Consider the following 20,968-nt stretch of genomic DNA (forward strand, 5'->3'; position numbering starts at 1 on the left):
TTTATTTTTGAAGAATTCTTAGATTGGTATCTGTTTTCCGGGGCTTTAATCCCTTCTTTCTCAATGGTTGTAGAATATAGAAGTAAAGGAACCGACTTTCCGAGATTTTATTCAAAAGGATTACAAGATTATCCGACCCCGATGTCTTCCTAAACGACCACAAATATTTAAAATGAAACTGCATTAATTGTTTTTGAGCAGGAAGAGTAACCGTGGCTTCTTATAGCTCCTTCTCTGAAAACAGCTGCAGCCGGAGACGATTTAAGGGAGCAGAGAGGGTCAACCCAAACAAGGACAGATGTGTATTAATCTATGAGATTTATTTCCCTACACTCCTGTATGTTTGTTCCTGCTTCTAATGACTTCAATATCTGCCCGACTACAAAGTGAAGGCAGCTGGGACTGATGGGAGAGATCGGTTCAAGATGGCCCCCGCAGGAAGGCTTATTCCTCATTCTCTTTTCATCTCTAAATATAAACCTGTCTCTCCATCTATCATTCATTCACTTCCTGTCTCCCCTCCATTCTTCCCCTTTCCTTTTTCTTTCTCTCCATCAGTCCTTCTTATTTCCTTTCCTGCTTCCTAATGCTTTAACGTTCATTCCCTTTATCGTCCTCTTCTTATCCTTCTCTTACACTCATTTCCTCTTTGCCTCTTCCTTGACTTCTCCTTCCTACTTCCGTCATTATAATGTCCCGTCCTTTTGAGCTTAAGTATCCTTCCCTACCCCCTTTCCTTTCCTCCCTACTTTTCTCTTCATGTCTCTCTTCTTCTCTCGTTCATGTCTACCGTCCTTCATTTCCTATTCACTCCTTCCTCTTCTTCCTCTTCTTTTTTTACTTTTATCATTATTTCTCGTCCTTCTTCCCCAAACCTTATCCATTTTCCTCCTTCCTTTACTTCCTTGCCTTATCCTCCTTTTTTCAAGTTCCCTTTTCCCTTCTTTATCAGCTCTTTCCTAACCAATGTGCTTCTCCTTCATCTTTCTGTCCCTGTTTTTGTCCTACTTTTGTTCCTTACTTCCCCCACTTCTATCCTTCATACCACCTCCTATTTCCTTCCCCTTCCTCCTTCTCTTTCCTCCCTCACTCCCCCGTGTTCTATCCTCTTCTCTTCACCTTCGTATCCTACATACTTGTCTTCCCAGTCTTATATCCATCCTTCCTACCTTTTTCCGTCTCCTCCCTCTTAACTGCTACTCCCCTCATCATCCTTCACTCCCCCCCTCCGTTCTAATTGCGTGCAGGAAGCTGCCAGATATTGTGAGGTGTAATGTGCTGTCTGATTCCTCTCTTAGTGTTCTTAAATGATCGCTATTTATTTGTCAAGCCAAGCGTTGAGTGCTAATTAAGGAGAAATGCTTTGAACTGCTTCTTGTGTGTGTGTGTGTGGGGAACGGTTAGAAGATGGAGGAAGTTGTCATTGGCAAGTGGATCCCTCGCTGCTTGGAATGCCACTGGTGTGTGTGTGTGTGTGTGTTGTGGAAATGTGTGTCTGTTTAGAAGGATGTCAGCGCGGGAAAAAAGCTCAGGGACAGATAAGAGCAAACACACACACACATGCGCACACCAGCTGTTTCTCCAGCGTTGATGTTAATGTCCATTTTCATTGTGTGTTTGTGATGTCATTGCAGTTCTGCAACATGATTGGCCTGTCAGTTTTGATCTGTGATGTCAGGTAATCGTTAACTTGGATCTCATGGTGGTTTGAACATTGGTCTTTGATGGAAATTCTAACCTGATAGACCTTCCAGAAGTCACTGAAAATCCAAGGTCCTGAGAATGCACGCCACCGCACGAGGCAGCCTGTCTCGTACGCCGCCAGTTTTGTGCGGAAAACTTTGAAGCGTTGATTACGTCCCTTTGGGAGAAGTCTTCCTGAAACTAACAGGCTCGTTTGTTGTAGCATTCTGCCGGGTTAACCTTGGATGTTGTTGCTGTTTTATGTCTGTATGCGGAACACCCTCCTTGCTGTCTGGCTTTAAGACTGACTGGTGAAGCTCTGGTTGCTTGTCAGGTTCGAATAACATTGTTGTAGAGAAAACATTTCAGAATATTTGGAGGGGGCAATGCTAGTTTATGGTAGAACAGCGGGGATACTTTTGTTCCATTACTTCCTTTATTTTCAACGTACTTCCTGTTCTTCTTTTTAACTTTTTTCCCATCCTTCATCCCTCAATAACAGCTTTCTCCTACTTTTTACCTTTCAACCTTTTTCCTCCTTCCTTTAATTCCTTGCTTTCCCTCCTTATTCAAGTGTCCTTTTCTCCACTCGATCAGTTCATTACCTAACCAATTTGCCTCTTATTCATCTGTCCGTCTCTGTCATCTGTTCTACTTTAGCTGTTTCCTGTTTAACCACCCAACTTCCATTCTTCATACCACCTTCTGCCTCCTTCCTTTCCTATTTCCTTTCCCTTCCTCCTTCTCTTTCCTCCTTTCCCTTCCTCCCCTATGGCCCTATGTTCTATTCTCTTCTCGTAACCTACTTCGTATCCTACATACTTGTCTTCCCAGTCTTATATCCTACCTTTCTCCATCTCCTCCCTCTTAACTGCTACTCCACCCCCTCCCCGTTCTAATTGCGGGGATACTTTGATGAGGTATCGTTGTCATTGAAACAATAGAGAAAGCACTTACAGTCTTATTAAATATTTAGGTATTAACCGGCCGTGACCCTTAGTGTGCCTTGCCCTCAGGGACAGAACTTGTACTTGTTATACAGATTAAATAATTCAGGATTCTGTCGTAAAAAAGTTGTTTTGTTTGGCATTATTTAGCAATATTATGTTTAAAAGATGTTCAAACTATTTCCCATCAGGACACAATCACAGTCACCATGAGGCAGTCCACCACCAACATAAAGGAGAAACACACATTTATTCATTTATCCTGCAGTTAATGTCCTTCTAAAAGGCCCTTTCATCCTTTTTATATTCAGCAGATGGCATGAAAACACACGATAGAAATTATAGTCCCCATCTTTGAAAAAGCTTACTGATTATGTTGTGTTTTCACATCGATGTCTTTTTTTTCTTGCTTTTTTTTGTATATTATTAAAATGTAGGGCACCAGACCTTCCTTCAGAAGATAAACGTGCTTTACCTACAGTCCACGTGCGCATGCATTTGTAGTGTTAATGTCTCCAAGATTTAAAACACACATAAATGCAACGGGCAGGTTTAGGGCGGTAAGACAATGTGACGTGATCAGGGGTCAGTTAGCAAATGGTTGCTAGGTAGATTAGTCGTTTTTTGCTTATGAAGCTTCCTAATGGAGTTACCCGGACGTACAGCCATGATGAGAGCTGTTAGAATTCTCTACATGAAACAAAAGGAGCTTTAATACTTCCTTTATTATTACCTCTTATTACCAGACCATCGTTTACAAAAGTATAGTATTAATAATTACTATGCTCTTACAATAATACCTAACAAGATTCATGTGGATTCACACGAGTCGACCGGATGGAGGTTCATAGAATAGAATAGAAGAATCCAACCTTGGTAATGAGTTATATTTTCAACTGTGTCTAACATTTGTACCGTCTGTATGGAAGCCCATTTATGTGAATTTACCCATTGCAGTAGCATCATTATTGCTTTTGTGGAACTGCAGGACGGACTCCAAAACTAATTTCCTTACGAGGTCAAATAAGTGTATCGTACGGTACCTCGTCCAGAGCTTTGTCATGTCTATTTGGGCTTAGAATATCAGTTGATTTATTAGATTGAGCCGTGGATGTGTATAAAATGTGAAGTCTGATGTGTAGTTACAGGCGTCTGGCGCCGTGAGGCCATTCCTATTTAGTTGTCTCCGCTGGCTCTGCTCTTTCTGGTCTCAGCCTCAGGGCCGCGCTCCCTCAGGAGTGTGTGTTGGTGCGTGGGGTGTGTGCACATGTGTGTGTGTCAGCTGGAGCAAAGCTGGTGTACAGGTGCGCCGCTGCCTCGCCAGCACTTCCTGGTAATTAATGACTTCTTCCTGCCTCTGTCTCTCTCCCCCTCTCTCTCTCTCTCTGTCTCGGTCTCTCATAGTTGCGATGGTGGAAATTGATGACATCTGAGCGTTTGCTTTTTCAGTCACATGAGGACACAGGGCTGAGTAGCACAGGAAGAGAGAAAGGGAGAACAGAATGGGAGAGGAAAAGAGAGAGATGATGTTCTGGGTATAATAACCTTCTGTTGATTTTAAAGGGGCCCTATTCTGCTCATCTTCAGGTTTCAAGTGTCTCTTCAGATGTCTCCATGTTTAATGTTCAGAAAGCTCTTTATTCTTCTCACACTGTCTGTGCTGCAACACCTCTTTTCACCCTCTGTCTGAAACCAGAGCCCAGTCTGCTCTGATTGGTTAGCTGGCCAGCTCTGTTGTGATTGGTCAACCACTTAGAGAAGTCCCTTAGCCTATCATGTACAATGTGTGGGTACGCTTGCCAATGGAAGCGCAAGTGTTACATAGTGATGTCAGGGAGTGAGTGTGTGGGAGACATACTTTGATATGTCAGCCTTTTCAGACCATTCACATGCACTAAAATGTAACACACTCCAGGAAAGGGAAGTCTCCAAAAGCATAATATGGCCCCCTTTACGTGAAAACTATAAAGATAATACTGAAACAATTTGAAATGTTACACCAAAGATACACGTCCTGTGTGTTGGACAAAGCTGGAGAGATGATGTGGTTAGCCTAGCTTAGCATAAAGACTGGAGACAATGGGGACGAGCTTGACTCTGTCCAAAGTTGATAAGTGAACCTAACAACACACCATAATGTCTCTTATTGATATTTTGTGTCTGACTTACAGACGATTGTTCATAGTACTTTTTGGAGTTGTGTGCTTTGCTATGCTCTCCCACACAATGCTCCAGTCATTTCTCTTATTCCTTCTCACTGCATGTCTGTAGTCTTTAGACTTCCTGTTCTTCTCTAATCCGATTCTGTTTCTTTCTTGGTTTGTACGTGTTTATCCCTCTCTTTCTTCCTCTTCCTCTTTCCATCCGTTTTTAACATACGAGACCTTGGCTACTTCCCCGTCTCTCTTTCTCTCTGGTAATCTATCTTAGTTAATATCGTCTCTGTGAGCAGCTGGGTACCGGAGCCCAGTCAGCGCTGTGAGAAACAGACGTGTGTGTGTGTGTGTGTGTGTGTGTGTGTGTGTGTGTGTGCGTGTGTGTCACAGAGATAGATAATGTAGCGCGAGGCAGTTTAAGGAGAAGTGAACTTGATGATTATCTCAACAGATATAATATCTTTGAGATCTATGCAGTCCAGGGAGTCAGGCACAATAATTTGTCTGCCCTTGCACGTACAACAGCTGATTGGTCGAACTAAAATGAAGTGAAATTCATATTGGATGCAAAGTAGTTGCTGATTTAAGCTATGCTAGCAGTTTGACCTTGATGGAAACATCAGTGCATTTTTATATTTGTCCAAAACCCTTTATCATGAACTTTGTATCAACCTTTTCCAATGCCTCTTAAAGTAAGTTATGCATGCCTGGTTCATCTAGCTTTGGACCTGTGAATCCCTCTATTTCACAGTAAAAGCAGCTGCAAACTGGTATACTGGAAACTCTCCAAGTACCAGTCCACACTCGAACTGGCGACCCTTCTGGTTCCCAAGCCAAGTCTGTACGGGGTCAACTCCTGCCGCCCCAACACCTCAATTTGGGTTTTCAAAATGACAATATTGTACATTGAACAGTGTGTAGAGAAGGGAATTTGACAGACAGACAGACAGACAGACAGACAGACAGACAGACAGACAGACGGTCATTCTGTCCCTCCTCCAGCTCGTGTAGTTGCCGGGGCGACCGGTCTCGCCCGTCCTGGCTCGGTGTTCGAGTACGAGAAGAAAAAACAAAGAAAGAAAAGCGCCACAATCACTGAGACCCTTTTTGTTTTAGTGGGAACCCCCTTTTACCCTCGATGACACACACACACACACACACACACACACACACACTGAAACACACACGGACAGCATGACTGAATCGGTGTGTGATTGTGTGTGTGCCTTTGTGTCTGACTCCCTCTCCCTCTGTGTGTATGTGTGTGTGTGTGTGTGACTGACTTTATTTAAGACAAGGGCCCTTTTGTTTTAAGCCGGAGAATGGCTCTGAGACCGAGGCTGGCCCTGTAATTGGCCTACTTAGGCCCTGTTTAGCATGAGAAAAGCCTTCCTTGGCCCGGCAGTGCCAAGCTAACTCTTGTTTTCAGCCGCGGAGAGGACGGACGCGCTGATCAGAATTCAGATTAGCCCAAAAAAACATCCCTCCCCACCCCCCCCAGCATACACACTCCTCCACCCTCTGCTTTAAATACACTGCACACTAATTACTTAACGAGAAAGCTGGGAAAAAAATCTAACAGAGTAGCGGTGGGGTCTATTTAAAGGAGAAGGTGGGAGAAGGGGTGGGGGGGTGGGGGGTCTCTTCTCGCTAACTTTTGTGCCTCTTTAGAAAAAAAGAACTCTCCTCCATCCTTCTCTCCGTCTTTTATTCTCGCCTTCTCTTCACTCCGCGGCGGCCCAGACGCCACTTGTTGCCGGCAAATCATTGAACTTAATTAACAGGACAATGTGTGAGCGGTTTGCTAAGTTTGAGCCGTAAACAGAGTCACAGTTAGAGGAGGGAGGAAGCGGCAGAGAGGAGAAGTTAGACTCTGAGCTGTGAGATGAACGTCTCCACGCTGAGCAGCATGAGGTCGCTCTCACGGAGGTAAATACCATCACACACCGCGGGTTCTTTAACGGTATCACTGAGCTCGAGATAGGCTGCGTTCCAGGAGTTAGACAGCTTCAAAATCAGATCCATAGGGGCAGTGTGTTATCATTCATTCATTTGTCTTTCTGGTTTGAATTGTCTATCTATCTTTCTATCGATCTAACAAAGACTAAAGTATCCATCTTTTTATGAGTTGAGAAAAAAAAAAAGTTTGGTTGAATTTTGAGTAAAAAGTGAAATTCTAAATATTAAATACAAAATAAATTTCCTTCACAAGGAAACGTATTTCATTTTGTACTGAAATGCCATGGACTTCCAAATGTACTGTTGATTTTAAAAGATCAATCAATTATTTATTACCCAGTTATTAAATAATAATAATTATTATTATTATATTTTATTTTCAAGTCAAAATGAGCTAATTCCAGTTTTGTAATGTGTATATTTTCTGGTTTCTTCGCTTCTAAATTGAATATCTTATAAAAAAAGACAATTGAACAAGGCATATGGGGTTTTAGGCAACATTGGAAACCATATTTGTTCACCTTCTGCCATTTTATTGACCAACCAATCCACAACATAATTGACCATGAAAGAAAATGTTAATTGATGCTCTGCCATTCTTCGATATTTTGTAATGTCCAATCAAAAGACCATACCCTGACTGTCCTCTACATCATAGCATTAGGCAACATTTTCTGTCAACAATTATTCTGCAACCTTACGGACACTCACTGGTTTCAGTGTCAGTATTCTTTATACTGGCATTATCCACTTCACACATCACGTACAGTAGTGTCTTATGTTGGACACTGATGTTCTACAACTCTACTGATCAGTTTCCACTTCTCTGTAACATTTCAAACTCTGGAAACTATTCTTGGTAGTTGCTACGATTGTTCCAATATCCTCTCTTCAAACATCCCAAATTATCTTCAACATTCAAGCTTCCTTTCTGTGCTGGGTCCAATGTTCTATCTTCCTTCCAGTTCGTGGTGGCAACATTGCGGAGCGATCAATATTTCCTTGTCAGACTTTGTTGGTACGTCAGACTTTCCACACAACACTGCTGACAACTTTCCAACGGGCTTCCAAACTACAGACTTCAGAGCGGACTTTCCTTTCGGATAATTCCAAATATTTTCGTCCCGACGTTCTTGTGAAACCAGGAACATGCTGGTTCTCAACAGGCTGTAGAATCATCTTGGTCTCGTTTGGTTTCAATACTGTTTTAGCAGCCGATATATATTAGTGCCATAGGTTCTTTCCAAGTGTATTTTATTCTGGTTTCCCTGTGATTGACAGCAGCAACCTCATGAAATTGAGCAATATAGGTAAAGGAAATTTACAAACAATGACAGTAGAGCAGTGTTGGTTTCCCTTCATTGGATTTATACATTGAATCATTTATTAGCCATTGGATTGGATTTATCTTTGGCCTATTGGAGTCAAACTCAACAGTTCATCGGCTCAAAATGATATCCTTTTTGCTCTTACCACTAAATTAACAATGTTTTTTGTCTCTGTCCCTCCGATGTCTCTCGACCAGTCGGTACTGGGTGGAGAGATGGGTTTGGGGAGTCCCGGCGCGACGTCGCCCACCAAGCCGGCCGGGCAGTACTACCAGCACTACGGCTCCAACCCGCGGAGGAGAACGTTGCCTATGGACACCATGGGTGAGACGCCGCTGACACACTCTCTTTATGTAGACGCCATACCCTCACACAGTGAACAGTGACACCATTGAACTGTTTTCTCCTTTGAGAGGAAGAGTCAGGCTTTCTGGACATTTTGTGGACACATTTTTACCCCAAAAATGACAAGGTCACAAAAGACTGTTGTGTTTTCCCAATAATATACGTTTAAAGAAACTAAATAATTGGATATTTAAAAACAACACAGTAAATATTCTTATCTTACCCGGTTTTTAAATGTCATTGTTAAATAATAAATGCACTTTTATTTAACAATCCTGCAAAAAAATCTCGCTTTATGAATGGGTTTTTGGGACTGTCTTAATGTAGGTGTACATTTATCTTTATGGTCAGTTGAAATAAAGGTAATAGACCTAGTGTTAGAAACATCCCAATGCTTTAAATTAATTTGTGTCGTCCAATAAATCCTCAAAATTCAAAACTTCAGTTAAATGTATTCATCTATATTGTTTATGCAGGTTTTTATGCGCTGCTATAATAGACTTTATTAAAGGTGAGCCCAATGAACATGTGTCTTTGGCATCAAAATGGGAATTTAGAGTTGATTTAGACACTTTATAGACAGAAATAAAATATATTGCACCACAAAAACACATTCTATTTTGCAAAATTGAAAAAATACAAACTAAATTATATTTAGTTTCCCGATTTTTTAGGAGAATCTACACTTATAAAGTACCATTTCCTTAAAAAATAACAACCAGCTGATGGTGAACAGACTTTTTTGTGTTGTTTTCAAAGATGCACACACCTTTGTATTCATACAAATTCCTGAAACATCGTAAACTACATCCCTTACTTATATTATTACGCAGATGAAATTCTCTAAATGTCTGTCCTTTTTTATTTAATTTTAGAATGTGGTCATATCCCTTTAATCATTTCCAGTATTATAATTATTAAACTTGAGAGTAAATATAATTGTCAGCCTTAATTAACACTTCTGCTTCCAAACTAAAACTTTTCTCAGTGACCTTTTGAAACATTTTAACCTGAGCTCAACCCAGATCACAGCACAGCACAGTGTGTTTTCTGTTCAGAAGGCTGAGCATTGTGAGTGTGTGTGACCATCCTGTTTGTCCCTGTGTGTTTTCAAAGGGGACTTTAAGCAAAAAAAAAAAAATAATACACGGGAGTCTTTTAAAAAAGCAGCACAATAGTGGACGTGGTGTAGCCTTGGTAGCGCTAGCCTTGGGAGGACACACACACACACACACACTGGGCCAATTTCCCCAAAATAAAAAAGCAGCCTTTCATTTCTCCATCAAAGTCTCACCTTCCCAGTTAATAGACCGCTCCCTCGCTCCCCTTGAGAGGAACCCTGAAAAATAATATAAACATGTCAAAAGCTGCCCTCCTTCCTTTTATCGCACCACAGAGAGAAAAAAATCAACCCCGTCTTTTTTGTGTCCCGTCTTTTTTTATTTTCTGCATCTTATTGTGTCGCGCATGTTTGCAGTGAAAGCTCTCTTTATAAATGTATCGACGGCGGTGGGAAAAGTGGCCTCGCTCTTTCCTCTCCGGGTGATCGATGATTAAATTCCAGACAAATGAAACCAGAAGCTCCCCTTTTAAAGAGAAATAAAAAGCCTCTTGGCCTCCTCAACCCCTCATGTATTGTTTTGTTTCTCCTGCAGAGGTTCACCCGAAAAAAGTGCGGAAGGTTCCCCCCGGTTTGCCGTCCTCAGTAAGTGATAAGATGTCTCTCTCTCTTTTTTTTATTATTTCTGCTCTATTATCGCTGCTTCAAGTGTGTGTCAGGAATTAAAAAAAGGGGCTGCTGATGCTCCTGGATGTTTGGAATCGCTGAGCTGGTTTTGTGCGAAAGATGCACACGTTGCCAGGTTTGGTGGACACAAACAGCTGTGGGCTTTTTGTCATCGGGGTTGGATTTTTGGGGGTATTCAAAAAAGAAAAAAGGAACGTTTTGTTCTTAAGGTAAAGAAATTGAGGTTAAATTGAATTCTCCCTTCTTCTCTTAGGGATTAACAACATACGACTATCAAAATGTGAGTCATGGATTGATTCATTACACATTAGGTTGGATCTATGTGTGAAACTCAGCAGTCGAAATGCTCGGCTGCTGGTTGGAGGTTTTTATTTTTCAGTTTTGAAGCAAAGAAGAAGAAGAAGAAAAGCTGTTGTGTGAATTTGTGGAGATGAAGCTGATCCTGCTGCTGGAGCTGAACGTAAACAGCTGTTGGTTCTTTGTTGTCTGTTTCTGTTGTTAGAAAAAAATGGAGAAGGTTTTCATAATACTTAAAAAATACATATAAAAAGTAAAACAAAAACTCTCATTTAGATTTGATCTTCACACATCTAGCTATTATAATCAGTATATGCACAATTAACTAAATGTGTGTCGAACTCATTTAATATTTGCACATTTAGTTTATTTTATAATAGAATATTTTAGTATTTTAATTCCATTTTTTAAATATAAAACAGCCCCCCTACAAGAGGAGTTCCTGTTTTAAGAAGGACATCATACATTATATGGTGATGTGTAATAAACCATTTGTTACATGTTGCTGGAACGAGCTGTTTTTGAAGAAAAATCGTGATAACCCAGTTATTTATTTTTGGCCTTCTGGATTGAGACCCTTTCCTTTTTCAATAAGCTGCTGGTTGGTTGTCTGGAATATTAAACTGAATGTAGTCCCTTCAAGGTGGAAGAAACAGGGACATCTGTTCACCAAATAACAGAAGAAATGCAGAAAAGTCCTTCACTACCAAATACCCAACATGTGCTTCTAACCGATTCTCCTTTATGTGTTTGTCTCCGTTTTATTTCGCTGTAAACTGAATCTGTGTCCACACCTTTGAAGGCACACGATGGACATTTCGTATCACGTCTTGCTCACATATGAAAGACTAAATGATACCTTTAGCTCTGAACGGATCATCCCTCAGTCAAGATGCATTTTGTGTGCAGGATCTTAGAGAAGTCTCTGATCAGAACACATGACAATAGCGTCAGTGTTTGCGTTGTGAGTTGACCCCAGCTGTCGTTCGGAGGCCGGGAGCTCGGCTGTGTTTGAATCAGAAGGAGATTAAGCAAAAGAACGCTTACTGACGGTCATTTGTATTTTCATTTAAGGCTTTGTTTCACCTCTTGGAGTTCAATTTGTTATAATTATACACCATAGCACTGTTAAAGGCTTTTATTGGTACACTGAAAATACTGAAACGTTGACTGAAAATCTATGTAGTTCTGTCAACAGATTTGACAGACTAATATTGAGTTGGTTCAACTTCATATTATTGCTTTAAACCAACCTTATATATTTAATTAAATCAATGTTGGTTGAGGTTATGTGTATTTATACATTTTTTTGGGGGTGGAAATGCTTTACTTTAGATTTGAACTCCTATTTACAACCTTATTTTGAGCTAGTGTTTTTGCTAAAATGAGTATTTCTATTGGTTACTTGAGAAAATTTCATTTGTCATTCAAACCTGGAAAATGTCCAATATCCATCTTGCTGTTGTTCAATTCATTGCAAATAGAATATATTTGGTTGCCGTCTCACATGTGTGATGTGAATATGCCCTGAAAATGAACCAAATATCTAAAATGTGTCTGTAGTTGCAGCTGTAGTTCTCATCAGATGTATTTCTTATTTTGACTTTGAGGTGCTTCACAAGTGGAGAGTTTTTTTCCCTGTTTCTGACCTCATTAATCTCCCGTTAACGATGGCTGAATGTGCGCCATGTCAGCCGCTTCTTTGGCTCGGCAGGAGTCCGCCTTTCTGTGGCCTCGGCCCGCTTTGTCCGCGCTTCCTCCTCTCTTTCCTCCACCTCCCCGTGTCTGCATCAGCCTGGGGGAGGATGGGAGGGGAGGGTGGGGAGGACAGAGGAAAGAAGAGAGAAACAAGGAGAGGAAAGGAAAAGTGTTTTTTTTTTTAAGGACAAAGCCGGGAGGTAGCGCGGTTTTGTTGGAGTGGTCGGTGTTGTTTTCTGAAGAGGACGAATGAGACGCTTGCAGTGGAGGAGAGAGACGTGATGTCATCAGGACTGTGGTGTATTTTAATATTCATTCACAAGGAGAATCTGCAATCCAGAGACGGACATTTCTGTGACTAACCATTAGCAATTAAGGGTGTGAATCTTTAGGTTTCTCACAATATGTTTTCTCAGGACTCGATTGAGATGTAATTCCTGATTCAAAATAGATCGTGGATGCAGATCCCCGCTGTGCACCAATAATGGCAATTTGAAAATAAAACACACAAAGTTAAATCTAAGACAAAATACTGTGTGTTTAGTATTTCTGCAGCACTCACCGTCATTTCTGAGGGGTGCTCAACCCCAAAGTTCCTCCCCTCCTTCATTGGGCTGCTTTTGTTTGCTTCCGTAACACAGTGACATCACTATGTAACTCTCACGCTTCTACTTGCTAGCGCTCCGACACATTGTACGTGAGAGGTTAAGGGTCGGGATATCTCTAAGCGGTTGACCAATCACAACAGAGCCGGCCAGCTAACCAATCAGAGCAGACTGGGCTCTGGTTTCAGACAGAGGGTGAACAGAGGTGCTGCAGCACAGGCAGTATGAGGAACATAAAGAGCTTTCTGAACATCAAAGCATGGAGACACAGTAGAGGCTCTATATACCAATATGAAGCCTGAAGATGAGTTTGAAAGGGCCCCTTTAAACCATTATTCACAGGTTAACCAGTGGTACTATCAATGGGAAACAGGATGTGGACACCAGTCTGTCCTAAACTCTGTACTTCTAGTAACCTCTCGACCACCTCCCTATGACTTCCATGCTGCACAAAAACATGACCGACTCACTGCGACGTCTTGTGTCGACGGTCATGTGATGCAGCTCTCGGATCGGCTCGCCTTGCCTTCATGTCTGCGGCGCTGCGAGCCGTCTCTCTCTCTCTGCTCTAACCCGCTCAGTTTCCACCCCTGTGATGTGAGTAATCCTGCCTGCCGACTCCCGCTCACATCAAGAGAGCCGGGGCGAGGAGACAACTCGCTGCCTGTGAAATGGAGAGATGGTTCAACTGCGGGGAAATAAATTCAGAAGCACTTTCTGCTTACTTGTTGGCAAGAGTATCAGTTGTTAGAGAGAGCAGAAACTGTACCAAGAGCTTCAGGTTTACCACTTGATAATTGTCTTTGCCGAGCAGCTTCTGTCACTTTCAGCTCTAGCTTCGAGGTGTGGCTTTTATTTTGAAAGAGCATCACAGGTGTTCTTCAGGATTGGTTTGGGGTTTGGCTCCAATCTTTTAGCTTAAATTTGCTAAGCTTTGCTTTGTCAACAAAAGAGATGTATCAACTGTCCTTGATGTTTTTGATTATTGTCTAGTAATGTACGTGTGCCTCCAGTGCAAACAGGAAAGGCTGGTTGCTAATGGACGTTGTGATGGTGCAGGTTGACATTAGGCATGGTGGGAAACTTTGCAAACCATCCGCAATAAAACAAGCTTTAAATGAGTGAAAAATGACTGATTTTGTTGCAAACGTTATTGTTTTTGACAGCACTAAGACTCTTAATTCTTCTTAACTCTTAGTTGTTATCATGCAACTCAACTTCTTACTTACATCTCAATGCAAACGTATTCTCTCGTGTTGCTGTTGCCGTTTCAAACACGTTACTAATGTTGTAATTAAAAACAAATGAACAAGACTGCTTCCTTAGGTTTGTTAAAAAGATCATTGTTTGGCTTAAAATAAGTATATTTGTTAAGCTATTGATTTCACCGACGTACCTCCTATAAAGTCAATGTAGGTCTTTTGCCAGCTTCCAAGTTATGAATCCCCTTGTTTGTTTGACGCTACTATCCATCATCTATCCATTCAAAACAAACAAACAAACAAACAAACAAACACATTAATACAAAACCACATTCCTCCAAAACAATATTGACCATGCATTTTTGAGTATGGGAGTTCAGAATGATCCCAGAAACAATAATAATAACAATAATAATAATGATGTGTTTTATTCATAGAGCGTTTTCTGGAAACTCAAAGACACTTTACAGAGAAAGATTCAGAAAAACAGAATTCAAACTACACACTTCATTAATTACAGATTTAAATCAGTTCTGAAAAGGTTGATTTCTGATTGGTGCAGTTAACGGATGTGTTTGGGGACTAAGTTCCAGGGGGGAGGGGGCAGTAACGGAGAGGCTGTGCCCCCCCCAGGTTCGGTGCTTGGTTGAGGAAGTGACAGGAGGTTGGCACCTTTCATCCTCTCCATTTGGAAAGGCTTTCACATCCTATTCCTATATCAGTTATACATGCCATGATAAGCCTGTGCAGCATATTATCCTTTTCTATATTGCTGAACTGGTGTGTCTGTGTGCAGAATGGTTACAGTGGTGTTTGATAATGGTCGTGTTTAGGACCAATAGAAAGCATGAATCCTGCGATGATGCAGTTTTTGTTGTCTCGTGTTGCTGCTCTAAACTGTAGAAGAAAGAGGCATATGAGATGAGATGTTGGGGATTGATCCTGTAACCCTGTCAGCTGCTCAGATCAGTTCCATAAAGAGTGTGTGTCTGCTCAGAGATTCCTGCTCTGCTGCTGAAATGTTTTTCTGTTTTTTTCCCCCGGATGGTCCGGCCTCCAAGCCTGCTGCCAACAGCAGCGTCGCTGAGGCTGAAATGTGTGTTTTATTCCGGCTCTCAGCAGCCGACAGAGCTCATGTCGTCGTCTTTTTTGCGTCTCTTTTGTGCAAACATTTGTATTATCTTTTACTGTAAGTATTTATTTTATTATTATTTGTATTTATTTATGTATTTATCTCCACATATTTTATATATTTCATTCAGATAAAATGAAGAATAAAATGTAGTTCCAAGTGAATGACAGCAATTCAGTGATTGGATGTCTGATCCATATATCTGGACCTTACTGTGATACTGTTGGACATAAAATACCTTCACTTCAAGTTCAGCTTTTCTCTGCTCCATTTGACGCCTCTTCCTTTTGATTTAAATATTAACCATAGTCTTTTTTTTAGGTTTATTCTAAATATAGAGTTTGTACATCCTTATTTATCTCAAGCATTACCCATTTACAGAACATATACATCCCTTTTTAATGTAATGTTCGGTCCAGGTCTCGCAGAACATGTTCTTCTCATTTCTTTCAAATAGTATACTTTCAGATTATTCTTTTTCACATTGTAGTACATGGGAAGCACCTTTTCAATTTGCATGGGTATTATTAATTATAGGATCTGTCATTTGACGAACAGGGTGTTATTTAAAAATACAGGATGTGTGTTGTGTTGGACATAAAAGCAGCTAGTTACAAAACCTCACAGAATTGAAAAATACACGATCTGAGCTTTGTCCTCTTTCATAAATGAGTATTCACATAGTGTGTTGCTGACATTGCATGGCTTTAGACACAACTACACTCACACATGACGATCTGAAGACCGCAGAGGAACAGATTTATGAGAGAAATATGATCAAATATAGATGTAGAGGAGAAAGAGGTAAAGAAGGAACAGAAAGGGTGGAACCAATAAAGTAATATTATCTTATAACTGATGAGCTAACACTCTGTGAAGTTTTATACAGAATGCAACTGGAGACATGGAATGACACACACACACTCTATCTTACTCACACTCCATCTTACACACACACACACTGAGGCATTCCTCGTGAAGCTGTGTTTGTACTAAGAGCAGGTGCAAGCTGGGCTGTGTGTGTGTGTGTGTGTGTGTGTGTGTGTGTGTGTCTGTGTGTGTGTGTGTTAGCCTGGATGCCTGCTTGTATGTGTTCATAATTGTGTGTGGTTCTACGGCAACACAAAGACGCCAAAAATAAGTTTTACTTTGTGAAAAATTGACCATTGGTAAACAGTACACACACACACACACACACACACACACACACACGAAGAAGTGTGTGTGTGTGTGTGTGTGTGTTGTGCTTGCATTAGATGTGCAGGAATTTTTGTAAACAGGGTTTATCCTCCTTCGTTCTTAAAAAAAATCCAATCAACCAAAGCATGGTTCGGACGAACTCGCAGTAGCAGGATTGAAGCACTGTCAAGGCCAATGGACTCACACTCACACACACACACCAACATACACACACACACACACACACACACACACACACACACACACACACACACACACACACACACACACAGTCCTCAATATAGTGGCTAGTTTTTATCCATTTGTCAAAAGTAATATTAAAACCAGCACTGTTGTTCTGTCATGTTGCACGAAATGTGGCCTCAAGCTAAAAATCCCACCCACTCTCTGGAAATCCAGTAAAAATGTAAAAGTGTTTTTGGTGACTTCAATAGAGTGAGAGATTGGACTTAATGCCATAAATTAAAAAGCAAAACCTGTTTACATGTACATGAGGTTTTTCTGGCACTTGAGTTATGGTATAGCTGCATAATCTTCCTGTGGCCACTAGGGGCAGCATTACAAATATAAACGCAGCGCATCAATTTCATTAGCGACCAAAAATATCGAAATTTGACTTTTAAATTTGTGTTCATCGGCAGTTAGTGGCTCTTTATTTTGGGAGATTTAAAAAAAAAAAAGTATTAGTTTTTGCTGGCATTTTAAGAGCTACTCTATTGATTTGAGTTGCTCAGTTAATTCCATCTTTTCCGGATGGATTCAGAGACGTTAAAGTGTCATTTTAAGCTTTTCTTCAGTTGTTTTTGACATAAAACTTCATTACGTTTCATTGTCTAACTTAACTTAATTGGATGACTTAATTGGATCTTGGATTTGATTGTGCTAAATTTGAAGGGTTGGACTTGTTTATGATGTTTAATGTTGTCTGTAAATCTCAAATTAAGAAACAGGCACGGTAATTGTTCTGGTTTATTTTATTTGCATTACATTTGCATTGCATTTCTTATGAATTTTAAGTACTTTTTCCACTTGCTTAACCTCTTTATTCTTGCTCGTGAACACTTCATTTAAGGCAAAAAGTCCTGTCTGCCTCTGTGTTGGATCCACTGCAGGCGACGGGTCTTATTCTTTTTAATTCATTCATTTTTTTCCCTCCTCCCCTTCCTTACCGTCTCCCCGCGCTGCAAGTTTGTTATTGTTGTTTGTCAAATTTACTTTGCTGACTTGATGATTTACTTTGAGAAACAATTAAACGTCACTTGAGAGGAGAGCGTGGGATGTCGTTGTAATCAAAAGGAAATTAGGCCTCAGTTGCTAACATTAGCAGGTTGCAGAGTGCCGTCTCGCTCCTGTTTTCCTTTGTTGGTGTTGGGAGGATAACAGCGTTTTATCTTTAGATATGATTGTTTTGGTTAATTTGTTGTTCAGGCTGAGTCTCCAGCTAGTCTTCAGAGCTTTGCTAATGCTGACTGAATAAAGAACAAATAAACACACACCCATATTTATCAAGATTAGCTCCAAACATGGATATAATGAAACCAGGGAAAGGCAGCTATTAGAGGAAATGGAAATAAAATGATATACAAATCAGACTAAGCATCTTTAATGATTTTTATTCCATTTTCTTTCCATTTTTAACCCAACACTCTTTTTTTAAACTGACAGATTTAACCCAGGAAGCGTTTGTGGAGATGATAACAAATTAAATATTACTAAAACACACTTAAGATAGTTTATATTTTACAGCTTTGTGGATCCTGTGTGTGTAACATTGATCATCAGACATTTAACATTTTAATTTATCCAGTTGTGTTATACAAATATTGGACTTAATACTCTTGTGTTTTATTGTATGTATTTTGTTGTTTTTTAAATGTATTTTTAATTGAAAATGCATCCAATTTAATATAATATATTAACTCACTGGTAATGCCTTATTCAAAACAGAACAATATTTCCTATTAAATCTTAAATTCTGATATTTTCACTCTTTCAAAAAAATGTGAATTTGCTTTTTTATTACGTGTTGAGTATAACCCTTATCATGAGAAAGAATAATGTTAATGTTGTGATTAATTTACTGTATTGAAGCTCCAAATTCTGCATTTCCTTTATTTTTAATAAGAGAAAACTTAAGCAGATCTGGTTCAAATACACTGTTACAGGAGGATTAGTGATTAGAGTGTAGAAGTGTCTAAATTGTGACATATGAAGAGTTAATTGTATGATTCATTTCCTTTAACAATGTCAGGATTACATGCTTCTTTGGTTACTTCAGAAAAAAATCCTAAACAAAGCACATGTACAACAACCTCTATTCAACATAATATCTCAATCCTGTAAAGCATAGATCATATGAAACAGAGAAATCAATATTTTGAAGTAGAAACTTGTTCGACCAAAGACTAACCTGCCGTGACCACAAACTCTAAATGCAAATAGATCTCAAAATCCCATTTCTACCTGAACACATCATTTAGTAACTGAGTTTCAAACCAGAGAAGTCCTACCAGCAGCAGAACCAGGTAACCTGACAGCCAACAAAGTTATAGTTAAAGCAGACCCCAAAAAAAGCATGTTCAGACCCTGAACCGATGAAGTCCTGTCAGCGATCTGACCGGGGCGATCTGATCTGCTCCCATCTCCGGATATTTCCTCCCTCCCTCCCTCCCTCCCTTTCCCCCCTCTCTGTCCTCAGCTCAGATGTGGTTTTGTTTAAAGTCGGCAGCGTTAATTAAATTAAGCCAGGTCTTGCAGAAGGCACAGTAGGAGAGCCGGCGGTCCTCGGTGGGGCCGTGGGTGGAGGAGGTCTGGGGGGTTTTGAGGGGGCTGCTGGTAGGCGGTTTCGGTGAGCCATACTGGCCCCTTCAGGCGTTCCCAGGTACCGCACAGGAGCCACAGACAGGACCAGGCACACACTCAGCCTTATTAGCTATTGATGGTATAACCGGCTGTGGGAGGCTGGTAGTCAGTCATTTTTAGAAAATCTATATCTAACAAAAGAGAAGTGTGTGTGTGTGTGTGTGTGTGTGTGTGTGTGTGTGTGTGTGTGTGCGTGTGCGTGTGCGTGTGTGCGTGTGCGTGTGCGTGCGTGTCTGTGTGTGTTAAAAAACCCTCATAGATGAAGTCACTATGTCCACACAATTTGACATACATAAAAACACACAGTGACCTCCTTGTTTGTTAAGCGGTGCTGAAAATGGTGTGTGTATGTGTGTGTGTGTGAGTATGCTTCTCAAATTAGCAGTATTGCACCGGGCCTTGGCAGAAGATGAAATGAGAGAGAGACTACAGTGAGGGAGGGGTGAGAGAGAGAACAACAGTGAAAAACTAAATGTCTCATTTGATTTGTTTTCTTGCTAGAATAGTAAAAGTATGGACTGTGACTTTAACTAACGGCACCATACTGTCATTGGCCTTTTAATTGAATGTATAACATGGCTTAGTTGAATACTTGATTCCGATTTGGTCAATTCAATATTTCAGGGGTCAATATGATGTCAGTTTGATTTTGGACTTCTAGTTTTGTATCACATGACATAATTAAAACCCTGTCTTTACGAAAGTGTGTGTGTGTGGGTCTATAATCTATCCCATTTGCTTGGCTCCCGGCCCCTAAATGTCACACACGGTGCATTAAGCCGCCATTTTGTGTCAGATGGGAAACGTACTAATTGAATCAGGCACCGGGTAATGTGTATGAGTGTTTGCAGGCATGTGTTCGTGCCTTTTATCCAATACAACTTTTGTTTTTACATAATGAAGCCTACACAAAACACAATGTTACGTAAGATATTTAATTTGGTATTGATGCATCTGCTAAGGATTTTGACTTCTTCCAAAAGTCCTTATTCAATGCTACATATTTAGATGTACACAAAACTTAGCAGAGAAAATAAACGATTATATGTACTTGTTACGCTTCAGGAGAGTTTATCGACTTTGGTTTACATGTTTTCTAGTGTCACATTTGTAGCTGACAGGGCAAGGAGTGATTGTTGCTAACAGTGTTAATTGTGTGAAAGCTAATAAGTAGCTGATGTCTGACTGAAGTAGCATACCTTGCTAACACTGTGTTAGCTTTGTGTCCTGTTGGCTAGTTTCCTGCTTTGCTAACATTATGCTAGCTTTTGTTGCCCTCTTAATGATATCGGACGGTGGTTATTTGCTCTGATTGTTTGGTACTTGTTCCCTATTTAGGTTTAGGCATGCGTTGGATAAAAACATATCATGGAATGCCATTTAGAGTCATAAAAGGACATTTTTCAGATAATGGGTTGCAAAGACGGTTTCTGTGACTTAAACTTACTACTGCGCTGTGTCTTTGTTCTGACTGCCAATTATTCCAGAATCCCAATAGTCAAAAGAAATTCCAATTGGACTTAAAGCCCATTTGTCAGACTATTGGGTAATAGGAATAATGACTGGCAGAGCTGTATGTTTAAACCACATAAACCCTAATTTTCTGAAAATAGAGGTATATTTTACTTTGAATAAGGACTTAAATCGACAAACGTATAACCCGCAAGTGTTTTGTAGCTTTCGATTGAATTGGACGTTTTTCCAAATATCGGAACGTCAGATATCAACACAAGGCAATTCAAAGTGCTTAAAGTCTAGTAAGATATAAAGCATTAAGATGAGAGATAAAAGGTGGACAAGGTCATCC

General features: G+C 40.4%; 1 protein-coding gene across 1 annotated transcript in view; it reads left to right on the forward strand.

Moving 5' to 3' along the window:
* Positions 1-20,968, forward strand: part of tcf4 (transcription factor 4) — a 178,543-nt gene that overhangs the window by 91,363 nt on the left and 66,212 nt on the right. Inside the window, exons 9-10 of the mRNA XM_063890231.1 lie at positions 8,271-8,397; positions 10,074-10,123. Of these exons, the coding sequence (XP_063746301.1) occupies positions 8,271-8,397; positions 10,074-10,123 (177 nt within the window). The remainder of the gene's footprint in view (positions 1-8,270; positions 8,398-10,073; positions 10,124-20,968) is intronic.

Source organism: Eleginops maclovinus, chromosome 8 (assembly GCF_036324505.1).
Source record: "Eleginops maclovinus isolate JMC-PN-2008 ecotype Puerto Natales chromosome 8, JC_Emac_rtc_rv5, whole genome shotgun sequence".
Taxonomy (NCBI): domain Eukaryota; kingdom Metazoa; phylum Chordata; class Actinopteri; order Perciformes; family Eleginopidae; genus Eleginops; species Eleginops maclovinus.